Source organism: Morone saxatilis, unplaced genomic scaffold (assembly GCF_004916995.1).
Source record: "Morone saxatilis isolate NCDOM2014 unplaced genomic scaffold, NCSU_SB_2.0 Contig20, whole genome shotgun sequence".
NCBI lineage: Eukaryota > Metazoa > Chordata > Actinopteri > Moronidae > Morone > Morone saxatilis.
The window spans coordinates 8,204,256-8,216,515 of NW_023339763.1; the positions used below are offsets into that span (position 1 = coordinate 8,204,256).

At 38.2% G+C, this 12,260-nt stretch overlaps 1 protein-coding gene across 1 annotated transcript in view; it reads right to left on the reverse strand.

The window, feature by feature from the left end:
* Nucleotides 1–5,367: 5,367 nt before the first annotated feature.
* stk32a (serine/threonine kinase 32A) overlaps nucleotides 5,368–12,260 on the reverse strand; it is a 53,669-nt gene continuing 46,776 nt past the window's right edge. The window contains exons 9-10 of the mRNA XM_035666702.1: nucleotides 6,807–6,871; nucleotides 5,368–6,067 (exon numbers count right to left, since the gene is read on the reverse strand). Of these exons, the coding sequence (XP_035522595.1) occupies nucleotides 5,950–6,067; nucleotides 6,807–6,871 (183 nt within the window). The 3' untranslated portion in view covers nucleotides 5,368–5,949. The remainder of the gene's footprint in view (nucleotides 6,068–6,806; nucleotides 6,872–12,260) is intronic.

Genomic DNA, 12,260 nt, shown 5'->3' on the forward strand with positions numbered 1-12,260 from the left:
CCTCATGATGTATTGATTGCATAATTATTGGTGTAAAAAAAGGAACATAGACACATCTGCTCAAGAAAAAGATTTTGGGAAGACAAAAGAATAGAAAAAAAAGAAATGTTTGAAGTGGTTTTAGTATTCTTTATCCCCAAAAGCTTTATGTCAGTTTTAATTTCCTGCACTCCATCATGGCCGTATAAAGATGAACATGGCAAGAAACCGTCCTTTGCATTTGCTTCTAGCTAATTGCCTGCTCCTGTCATCCTGAAATCATCTTATGAAGGAGAATGGAGGAAAAAAAAGTTATAAAAACCTGTTCACAAGAAGCACGAATAAACTCAACTTGTCCCTTGTAGCTTAACCGTAACTAGCATTGCAATTGAGGGCAAAGAAAAAACAAAAAAAAACAGATGCAATGAAATGAATAAGTAACAAAAACCTGCTTTCAGATAACAGCACTTCACCTCTGGCTTTACTTTTTCATTGCTGACAAACTGGGCTCTCATTTTAGGACAAGAGAAAGACCATCATTACCTTGTCATCCCAACATAGGCCTCTAACGCAATCCTGACCAATACTAATTTAACATCAGCCTAAATATACACGTGGGTCCAATTCAGTTTACCTTAAACACTCTGGATCTGATTGTGTTGGGGGGTCTTAAGAGCTCTTTTTTATGTCTCTGCTGTTTTCTGATAAGGCGGGGGGTTGCGGTGCAGTAAGGGAAGCTTTTATTTTGTCACTGTCCCACTGTGGGGGAGGGAAGGAGAGAGGGAGGGAAGGAAATGGCGTTTTTATTTGGCAGTGGTGTGGCAGACTGAGGCAGGCACAAGTGGTGGTTTGTTGTATTTATGTTGGTTTGACAACCTTTGTTATTGTTTTTATGTTGTTTCTTTTTTACTGTTGTATCAAAACCCAGAGATGGCAGGTCAAAAATAAGGTGTGTTGTGGAGGTATGATTTGTTTCCTGAATAAACATGAGTTGCAACTGACTGACTGAGATATCTTGTTCATTATTATTTAATTTAACAGCAAGAAGTATGCATGAAGGGTTGCCATATTACAATTAAGGTTTATATTTATAATATTTTTAACGAATTGAATAGTTCTTTCAAGAGACTCATCATCATTTAATTTTGTCTTTTTATATGACAATATATTATAAATGATATTTAAAAATAGCCTGCTTCATGGATTAACTTTGCACATTTTGTTCAATTTACGCTTTAGCATTGCATTCGGATTTTAAATTAAACAATATAAGGCTGTTCTTTTGTACTGATTTTTTTTTTTTTTAGTTGTAAGCTATAAGTAGCTTTGTAAAATTCAACTTTGTATACTCTGGTATAATTTGCATAAAACATCTGTGATGCAGTTCACCTTAACGACCATCAGGGGGAGCACTGAATATCACGAGTACCTACCTGCACTTAAAGTGTGTTTTGAAGTTGTAGTCCTCGCTAACAACGCCGAAAACTCTGCTGACAGTTTCACCTGACTGGCAGTTGGTTCATATTGTAAACATTTGCTCAATAAGCAACTTAATTAACGTCAAATGCCTGCCATGGGCCTCCGTGACTGTGATACATAACGTTATGACGGCCCTGAAACGTGTCAGTAGAAAGTGTCATCTGTCAGCTATCCTGCTAGTGTTAGCCACTGATAATATGCATAAGGTGTTAGCTAATTCAACCTAGCTTTGGCAACATGGTGGCACCACCAGCTTCTTAATGAGCCAACGGAATTCCAACCAATAGAGGTATTATTTACTCTTATTGCGACATTTATTGTTTTTAAGTTAACAACAACAACATTCAAGCCAATACTGACACTTTTCATAGCTGTTCTGATAACAGCCTTCCCCCTGACTTTTTTAATAAGGCTTTTATTGTGAAGCAACTACAGCTTAGTCAGCCTTAGTCAATATTATCTGCTAAATAATTGTCAATATTACAGGGGGAAATTGTGAATGAAGAAAAGAGTAAAAAGAAGTTAGAGTGAACTTATAAGATGACACATCACAAAGGCAAGTCTCATATATTACCTTTCCTTCTCTTTCTATGGATTCTCATTAAAGCTGTTCCTGTTTCACAGACCCATATAATGTTTGACATGAGAGGCTAAAGTGTGTCCAAACTGTGTAAATTTAGCACATTATGAAAATAATTTAACAAAACATGACACTCTCACTGTGGGGTCTAAGGACTTGGCAGAATAAAGTGTCCACTCAGTCTCATTGTATTCCCTAGTAGTGGGGGATACTCACCCTCACTGTGAGGTCCACCGGTAAAACTGCTGCTGTGATGTCCCACGCGCATTGTTTAATATTAAATAAATGCCTCATAAAATCATAAGCCATCATGTCAGATGGCAGAGATGACGATTGTAAAATGCAGAATTGGTCTGGATAGAGAGATGAGTCAGCAAACCTCAGTCTAATCTGGTGTGCTGCGTGTGGTGGTTGTAGGTATTTTTGACTGTAAAATATTTCTGGAGAGGGTAATGTACATTAATAGTTGTTATTATCCATCATTTCCTTTCTAAAATAATAAAGATATTAAACATTTGTGTGTGTGTGTTTGTACAGCAAGTAGATAGAGTTTCAATAATATATATGTTCGGCCAAGGTTGTCTGCCTTTTATCTGTGGTGATTCCAGGCAGATTGGGAAGGCATTCATCAACTGAAAATCAGATCAGCCATTAATGTGAAAAAGTGCTGCCTCAGCTCATCCCACTGGGAACAAGAGTAGGGACTGTGCCCTCTAGATGACCTAGGGAAGTGGTGGACACAGATCTGTTAACTGTGGATGAGAGAGAGAGAGAGAAGAGGAAATGCCTGTGGTGCGTGTTTGATACTGAGGATTCATTATCAAGGAATGTCCTGAGACACATTGGAAAAGAGAGAGGGAGAGCATGTTAGCACTTTGCCAAAGTAGACTCATGTGGAGTTAAACAGCGACCTCTGAGTTTGGGATGAGGATTGCTTTAGGTTTCCACTTCTCCTTCTATTGTATTTAAAATGTGTTCAGTGCTTATCTATGTAGCTCAGTTATGTTTACATGGTAGCCATGGGTGTTCATACCAAGTCTCTCCACCCCTCTGTAAGTTTTAAACTGCACTACTAGTCAGTTAACATTTGGGGGCAGCATTATATTTAGGAAATATAAAGATAAAGTAGAGAGCAATCAACACCTACACAAACACAGTACATACCTTTATATCCAAGTTTAGATTAGGGTATAGATCTTTTGGCATATTTTCCCCTTTTTATATCCTTTCACAATTCCAAATTATGTAAAAAAAAAAAACTTCTATTATTGATGTCATTCTCTATCCCATTTTACTTATTATATATACATATAATCCTTATTCAATAAAATACCGTAATTCAGTAAGACATAAAGTGAAATAAGCACAAGACATAGCCGGATTGGTTCAGAAAAAAGAAAGTCATTATTATTTAAGGCACACCTTAATAGTTTGCAACTCCATCACATCTGAATACAATAAACACAGTGACAACTGAAGGACAACAAAACCTTGATAAGAATGAAATTCACAGGTGGGGAACAATTCTGTTCCCGGACAAAATATATTTTTTTAGATAGACGTTTTGTCGAAAATTTGTATTACCTGGATCAAATACTATTTGTCAATGATTATTTCATACGTTCACCATTTGGAAGGGTTCCATCTGATAAGTAACCTGTTGCAATGAACTCAACACAACTGGTACTCCTATCATATATGAACAAATTAAGATAATCATTCACAAATAATATTTACTCAGGGTATACCTAGGATTAGTCCATCTGTTTAACTACCCCACTATAGCGTACAGGAAACCACCTTTGGATCTGTAAAATTACATCAATGACAACAACAACAACAACACAAAGGTAAGTCAAAACATTTTTGTATCAATTTCCAATAGAAAAGTGCCAACAGTAATGAATTGAATAGAGTGAAATATGTTTCAAATTTAATTACACGTATCATAGGCTTGAAAGGAGTGAGTCATATTGCAGATATTGCAGCTCAAGGTCAATAGAATGACTAGGCATTAGTAGAAATCACATTTACTTACTGGTTGTGAAAAAAAGCTCAGGTTTTTTCTACCTACACATATAATTTAAGGGTACCAGATGTGTGCCATATCTATGGTATAAGGCATCCCTCTGCAAACATCAGAGGCAGGTGTGGTTTTCTTAGACATGGTTTTAGCCAAGTCTGCAGTAAATCTTACACTTAGAATCAGGGGCATTGCCTTTCCTGTTGTTTATTTGTTTCCTTCATTGTTTTTCCTGTAAACAAAAAAAAATTTAAATCAATATTTTCTCCCTCTGTGCTATCCAGCTAGTGCCAAATTAATGTTGAATACCATCTGCAAAAGACTGCTGTTGCAGAATGTATTCTTGTATGGAAGCAATTAATTGCAAATACAAATTTACAGACTTATCTGGTGGCACATATGTAATTGGTTGTATCCCACACAAAAAGGAAGGACATGAAAAAATTATTGGACAAAAACAAAATTTCGATGCAGACAGGAACTGAAAAAAAACTAATCTTATCTAGGACTCAGCTTAATCCTTGTCTATAAAACCATCCCTAAGGGAATAAGTGTTCACTCACAGCTTTAGATTTTTTTTTTTTTTTGCCTCCCTGTGCATAAATGCTACAGTTGATGAAGAAGCATGTGCAAAGCAAGGTTCAGTGCAGAACATATAACATCTACCAGCTACCTTTTCTATGTTTTCATAGCTACAAAACTTTATTTCAAGACCCAGCTGGTCATTTGCAGATTGAGGCAAAGGTCAGTTCAAAAAGTGTTTTAAACCAATTCGACAAAAAGCTTTCATCAGAAGGTGTGTTTACTTGGTGTGCTCGAAGCTTTCAACCACATCTGGTGGCCTTAACTAAGCAATAAACTTCCAAGGTCAACAATGGACCCTCAAGCTTAACCATAAAACCATTGTTTGTCTGCGTTTGAGATTCTTGTATTGTCTTAAAGCATATGCAAGTATAGAAAACTTGCGGCATGTTTTGCCTATATCTGCAGCTGATGGAGCTGGGACATTATACCAAATGTTACAATCCTACCATCTTTGTTAGCTTCACTAGCAAAGCGAAGCATAATGACCACTACCACCATGTATCTGCTGCTATGATAAAGTGAGCCATTCACGCTCAAGCCTACAGTTCAGCTCTCTATTTTCTATCTTAGAGGAATCTGTGGTTGCTGTCTTAAAAACAAAGGCCTCGTTTTACCCTATTAACCTCTTCATTTGAATCTTTTTTACTCTTAGTGTNAGTGTTTGTTTGTTGCCAACCCAGCTACTTATGCTTAGTCTTGTTAAGTCCATTCCCATGTAGCACTGTAGAACTAGTGTTATGTTTAACTGTAATTAACCAGAAAATACCTCGCTGAAATGTAAAATCAGAGTTTTCCGCCCAAGACAGCAGCAGCACATACAGCTTTCAGCCATAGTTGACTACATCAGTCTTTTATTTTCTCTAACAGCTGAGCAGATGCGGCATTATTTCCTTTTTGGCAGGGGAGTGACTTCTTCTTCACTTCAGCAAACTGCCCAGAGTAGAGGTTGAGCAGACCTTAGAGCACCAGAGTGATGTAAGGGAGCATGGTGTGAGTGACACTCTGCTGAGAATCATTCTTCTTGGGGACAGCAAAGCGAAAAGTCTGGCTGTGGCATGGCTGCTGCTCCAGGAGTCCCGTTTCACTCCTGCAGTTCTGGAGCTATTGTGTTTTTTGTGGGTGAACCGTGATGCGTACTGCATTTGCGTTTGTATAGACAATGGAGTGGTGCAGGAACATTGAAGACCGCATCTGAGTGCCTGTGCTGATATAACAATAGGTGTCTGTGTGTAACTAGCTGATCTACAAGCTGTGGACAGATGCAAGTGATAAGGGAGTTGGTAGGGATCTCGGGTCATGAGACCTATCCTGATAAGAAGGCAGCCGGTTCAACATTGTTGTTCTGTCCATCCTCTATGGCCTTGTTCTTCTCACTCGTGGACAACTCAGAGGAGTCTGAGTCCACCACTGCTTTCCTTGACCTATTAAATAAAGAACACCTATTATTAATATTGAACATATGCCAGCACCTACAGAAAGTATAAAAAGACACCTCTATCAGAAACACGATCAGCCATAGTTAAATTATTTTACCCAGCAAAACACTGCCTAACCATTCACAGCTTTAACAAAAAAAGGTGTCATCTCAAGCTTTTTTCCTCAAAATCTTACCCTCTTAAAGATTGCAATAGCTTTAACATTACGCATACAAATAAATAATGGATGTTGTTCCTTGACTGGTCTTAAATTGAGTTAGTTTTGGATTTACCTCCAGTATATAGTCCCCATGGGGGACCCTATCTGTCAGTCGTTGTGTTTCTGCCTTAATCACACACCCACATATATTGGCTAGACCCTGTGCCACAAATAGCCACAATACTGTCCTTTCACACCATCCTACATGCTTTCAACAGCCAGAAAGTTTGTTTTTTTTCACTTTAAAACAAGGCCTGGCTACAGTCTAGAAACTGCAGAACATTTTATTTATCAGTCAACCAAACATCATTTACAGCATTTATCAAATATCTTGTTAACTATTTTAACCTTACTTTAAGTAAAATTATGTCTTTATTTTGAGAAACAAGCATTATTTCTGGAATGCTTTAAGTTTCACAACACTGATGGTTGTGATATTTACTTAAAGTTAATACTACAATGGCAAGAAAACTAGATTTACAGTATTGTCGAGAATGTGTAGGGCATCTAATGGAGGTTCCTTACTTTTCTCTGTTGAAGACAATGAAGTCTCTCTGGACATTATCCAATCGCTGCTGCAACTGACCATTCTGCAGGAGAGACAAACACAGAACAATATCAGCAACTGAATGACCACTGCAAGCAATTCTGAAAAAGCAACAAAAAAAAAAGAATCTGGGCCAATCATTAGTCATTATTGTTCCCAGCTGAATCAAATTACATTAAATGCACATAAATTAGTTTTGGTGTCACTGGTTAGAGACATAACTTGCAGTTTTGTGGTACCGGCTGCCTGACACGCTCACACACGGTATAGTGCAAAACGTTCTACAGGCAAAACACACTACTTTCCTACTTTCCTCGTTTCTTCCCCTTTAATAAGATGCCAGAAGAGGAAATTGACTTAACTTTAGAGGACACTTATGCTCTGATGTATCCACCTGCTCCATGTACTCATACATATTTGGCCCACTTAATCAAGTGAGAACATCCGGCTCTGTCATGCCAGGCTGTTCTCACAACTACTGTAGTGCCAAGGCAAGTAGACAGGTGCTTTTTCACTCTCCAAAGGAGGCAGTGAGGAGAGAGATCATAGAGATACATCATCATTATGACACTGTACTTTGTGTTTGTGTACGGTGTGTGTGTGTGTGTGACAGAGAGACAAACTAGCAGAGATGCAAGAACACAAGAGAGAAAATGAACAAATGCAGAAGGGTGTGTTTATTTGCTTGTGCAGAAGATTTTCCAAGATCTATCAATATCACTTCTGCGTGTATACACCTTGAAAACTAGGCCTCACCTTAACTAAAATACAGATTTCAAAATGAACACAAAAAACTCCAAACTGTTCACACGGGACCTTTAAAATGTCTTTACTTTGGAGGATTTCCTCAACCTTTTACGATTACGGCAAAGAAGGACCTCATACTTAAAAAAAAAAGGAAAACACAGAAAGTGCGTACACAATGAGTACATGCTGCTTTCCCACACACCCCTCCAGTCAGATTGACCCTCAAACACTCTCAATTCCAGCCTCCTGGAAGCGCCTTCCAGAGAGATGTGGCTGACTCCCTGCCCAGATCTGTCAGTCACACAGCCAAGTAGTGAGGCTATGTACAGGTGCTGTCACAGTGGGGAAGCAGCCACTGGCAGACCAAAAGCCATCAACTAAATTAGGGCAGGAAAATAGAGAGAAAAAGGGAAACAGGCGAGGGTGTTGTGCACGTACATTTAAAAAACGAACAGAAGGTGTGGAGTGCGCATTGTGTAATCATTTTGCATGCGTGCACGAGAGGAAGGAAGAGGGTGAAGAAACAAGACGCATGTTTATGATTATGAACATATATGTTAATTGAAAGTGGGAAAAAAAAGGCTGTCTGGTTTCTGGTTACAGTCACAGAAGTATCACAGAGGAGAATAGCAAATTTATATGGAAATACAAGGAACCTAACTAAAAATTTATATAACCATCAAGAATCCAGACAGAGACTGGGAAAACAGGGTGTGCTTGTGTGGAGAATAACGAAAGGACAAAGAAACAAGCGGAGCAGACAGAGACGGAGGAGGAATACTGTGCATAATTTGTCAAACATCAGTGATAGATGTGATGCATAAGAGATATGACAGATGAGACACACGGTATGATGTAGTATCTCACTGATGTTGTCATATTGACAAGTTCTTAGATCTAAAGGCATGACAGAACCTGACAATAAAAAAAAAAACACTGCCTTTCTATAACCTTTCCACATATACCAGTTCATTTACAAAGCACATATCTGGTTTCCTGAGGGAGTGAGGGAGGAATTAAGAATGGAAGTAAATAGGGAACTAAGGACAGGAGAAAACAAGGAGTAAGGAAGACGTAAGAAAGGAAGTATGGAAGGAAATAAGGAAGGAAATATGTAAAGAAGGACATAAGTAACGGAGGGAAGAAGGATATAAGGATTTAAATAAGAAAATAAGTAATGAAAGAGAAGGAAATAAGGATGGAACGAAAGAAGGGGAGAGATGGGGCTAGAAGGAAGAAAGAAGTGACGTTTAGTGGAAATGACGTTCATGGGCGGTACTTAAAAAAGCTTCTGGCCTTGCAGAGAGAACAGTAACAATGCTTTAACTTTAGACACTTCACCACTTGTTTCTCTCGCTCTGTCTCTCTCCCTCTCTCTCTTTATTTGATGCTTTTAAAAAGACAGTTCAGAAGCTAATTGCTCCAGCTGCTAGATTAAACTTTCCATTTAATGAGACAAACCAACAGGGAGTGCTCTGCTGGACGAGAGCCTAACAGGGACATTTCTCAGCGACGTTCTATAGGCTTCCTGTGTTTCTGTCTGAGGCTGAGGACAGCTTTTGTTTGTAATGTGATTGCTCATGGTTGAGGTAGGAATTTGGTAAAATTGAAACAATCTATAATAAATTCAATAATACCCCAATATTTGAATAATTCCGGATTCCTATCTTAAAGGTTACATACATGAAATTAACTTGCTACTGGATGCTACCAGCATCTCAGACCAAAGCAATGGGACAGAAACACAACAAAACTCAGTCTTTCCACAGTATTTCCAACAATCAACAACCACTGCTGGTTTGGTCAAAATAAACTCTTAATTCAAAGAGTTAGACATGAAAATATTCATGAAAGGGGCTGCAATGGCTGCAGCATAAGCTAACATTAATACTTGAGGACAAATGCACCCGTCACAGTACGTCCACTGAAAGTGTTTTTGTTTTTGTCAGTGACAGGCCCAGATTGTTATTCTAAGTGTCTGACAACATTGTGGAAAGGACCCCTACAGAGATAGACCTTTTGTGTAACCAGAAACAGACATAATATTGCTATAATGGCCACCAGACTCCATAGACAAAACAGTAATTTTACTTTGTAACTTCATTCAAAGTGGACAGAAACTAAATAAAACTCACCAAAACAGCCTTTGTTGGTCTTTTCAGCATTCACCAGCTCTGGTTTGGTCAAATTAAATCCTTAATTCACCGAGATGGATGACAAAAACTGTTGCGTCAGTCGCTCTACTCAGCTGTGCAAGCAGCAGGCTGACTATGCAAGCAAACCACAAAAAGGCTGCGATATCAAAGGGAGTGCGACATCATTCTCTGCTCAGGACGTCATTGCTCCTCTATATCTTTACACAACAAATAGTTTTTCGCTGCTATATTTATGTTCTAAATCTCATACAGTTTTAAGGTCACTGTGCAAAAAAAAACCCACCTTGCATGAGTGTGCAGAGAGCATGAGCGAACATTAAGTTATGCAATAATTTGATTAAGGTGCCATAGTCGGGTCTATGTTTATTTTCTACGTATATATATATATATATATGTATATATATATATATATATTGTAAATTAAGTAAATTAGTATTTCTTATTCTGATATAGTACAGGTTCAAGTACATTTGATCATTTTTAGATCATGGACTGAAGAAAGAGGGAATGTGGAATATATGGTTCACAATAAATTAAAAACTGTGATGTTTTTTTACCCCATGGGAAATAATGAAAAATGGTTAGGAAGAATGCTCAAACTACAATTTTAGCAGTCCAGACACATATTTTATGTCAACATTTTCAGCTGAGCCTGCTGTTGTTCAGTCTAAAAATCTTACTGGAACAAGTTCTATTTTTTGAGTAGTTTGACTGCTTCTGATTACATTCCTGCATTCAGAACTAAACTGGAGACAAGCTCTGACTCTGCACTTTTAATTAGTGGCACACAGAGCCATATCCCCAGATACAGTGGCAACTCTGACTCTTCCAGTAGCCCATTCATTTACCTGACTCTAATGCTAATTAAGTGATTTTCCCATATTTTCAGCTTTTATTTTCTTAGCAGCAAACACACATACATACATCTGTATACAGGATGGTATTTTGGGTCCATTGGCATGGAACCAAAACATTAAAACCCAGTTATTCTTTGTGTCTCTCTCCATAGTGTTGGACTAGTCATCTGTCTTTCTGTCACATGATTTTACTGCAGCTTTCAGTAACCTTAAACCTGCAATACATTTCTTGACAACTTGAAGGCAGTGGAATGGAGTCGAGAACGACATAACAAAACCTTTTAAGTTGGTTTGGCAAACTTGTTAGCAAACATTTGCTTATTTACTCATCTAGCACTTACAGCAGAGAAACATTATTATTCTATAGACCACCTGGTGAATGTACCGGTCCTAAGGTCCAATAGTAACTCTCCTTTTAGCCCTGTTTTTGGTCTGTACCAACTCCTGAGGGAAATCTGGTTCTTTAGCTGCTAAATGCCCCCTTATGCTCACCAGCTGGTTGCTAACTTTGTCTGGCTACTGTTTGGTGCTCGAGCAGATTTAACAACAGCCATACTCCAACCAAACATTTAGTAACCACCCTTGCAAAAACCTATCCTAAAACGATTGTTTAAGCTGTAATTAATAAAGGTTAGGCTAAATTGGAAATTATATTTGTAAATTACTTTGGCTAAAAAATAAATATAAAATTAAATGGATAACACCAATATAATATACTCCTCCTCAACCCTATAAGAGAGAGAGTACGTCTCGCACTCTCCCGCTTCCCCTGAAAAATACCATTAAAAGGTAACAAGGTTGGTGTGTCGTATTTTTTTTTAGTTGGTTCATTATTGTTTCTTTTATTTTTCTACTTATCCCCCCGGGATTTTATTATTTGGGGTGTGTGAGTCCCGACCAGCACCACTTTAAATTGCTATAGTGGGTGTGGAAATAAATACCCAACCCTCCTCCCGCACACAAAATAATGTATAATACAAGGCTCCAACAATTGCATACCTATAAATGACTTTTCTCTCTCTGTGGCTGTGTGGTTTACCACCATAACTCTCTCCTTTTGTTGTTGTATGTTGAGGGGAGGAGATTAGTCATTTAGAGATGGCAAAAGGAGGTGAAGACGGGTGTCGAGGATTTGATTTTAAGACAGTGGAGCGATTTGTGGGCTTTGTGGTGTAGTCTAGAAGGTAAGGATGGCTCAACATGGTTGTTTTCCCGCTAAAGAGTGGAAGTGTGAGGTGTATATAATGGATACCACAGTAGATCACACTAATACAACTAAAAACAACCTGGAAAACCATTTTTATTTGGAGAGGTAATGGTATTCAGGGAACTGAATTCAGACCAATTTTAGAATAGTTACTTAAGTCCATATAAATGAAAATTACAATTTTTTCCAAATTAGCTCTTTTTTTTAATTACAGCTTAATTAATCGTTTTAGACTAGGTTTTTGCTTGAAGGGTGCTTACTAAATGTTTTGGTTGAGTATGGCTAGTTGTTAACATCTTTGCTCCTAGCACCAAACAGTAGCCATTCAGAAGTTAGCAACCCAGCTGGGTGAGCATCAAAGGGGGGCATTTTGCAGCTAAAGAACCAGATTTCCCTCAAGGAGTTTTACAGGACCAACAAATTCAGGGCTAAAAGGAGAGGTTTCTATTGGACCTTTGGACCGGG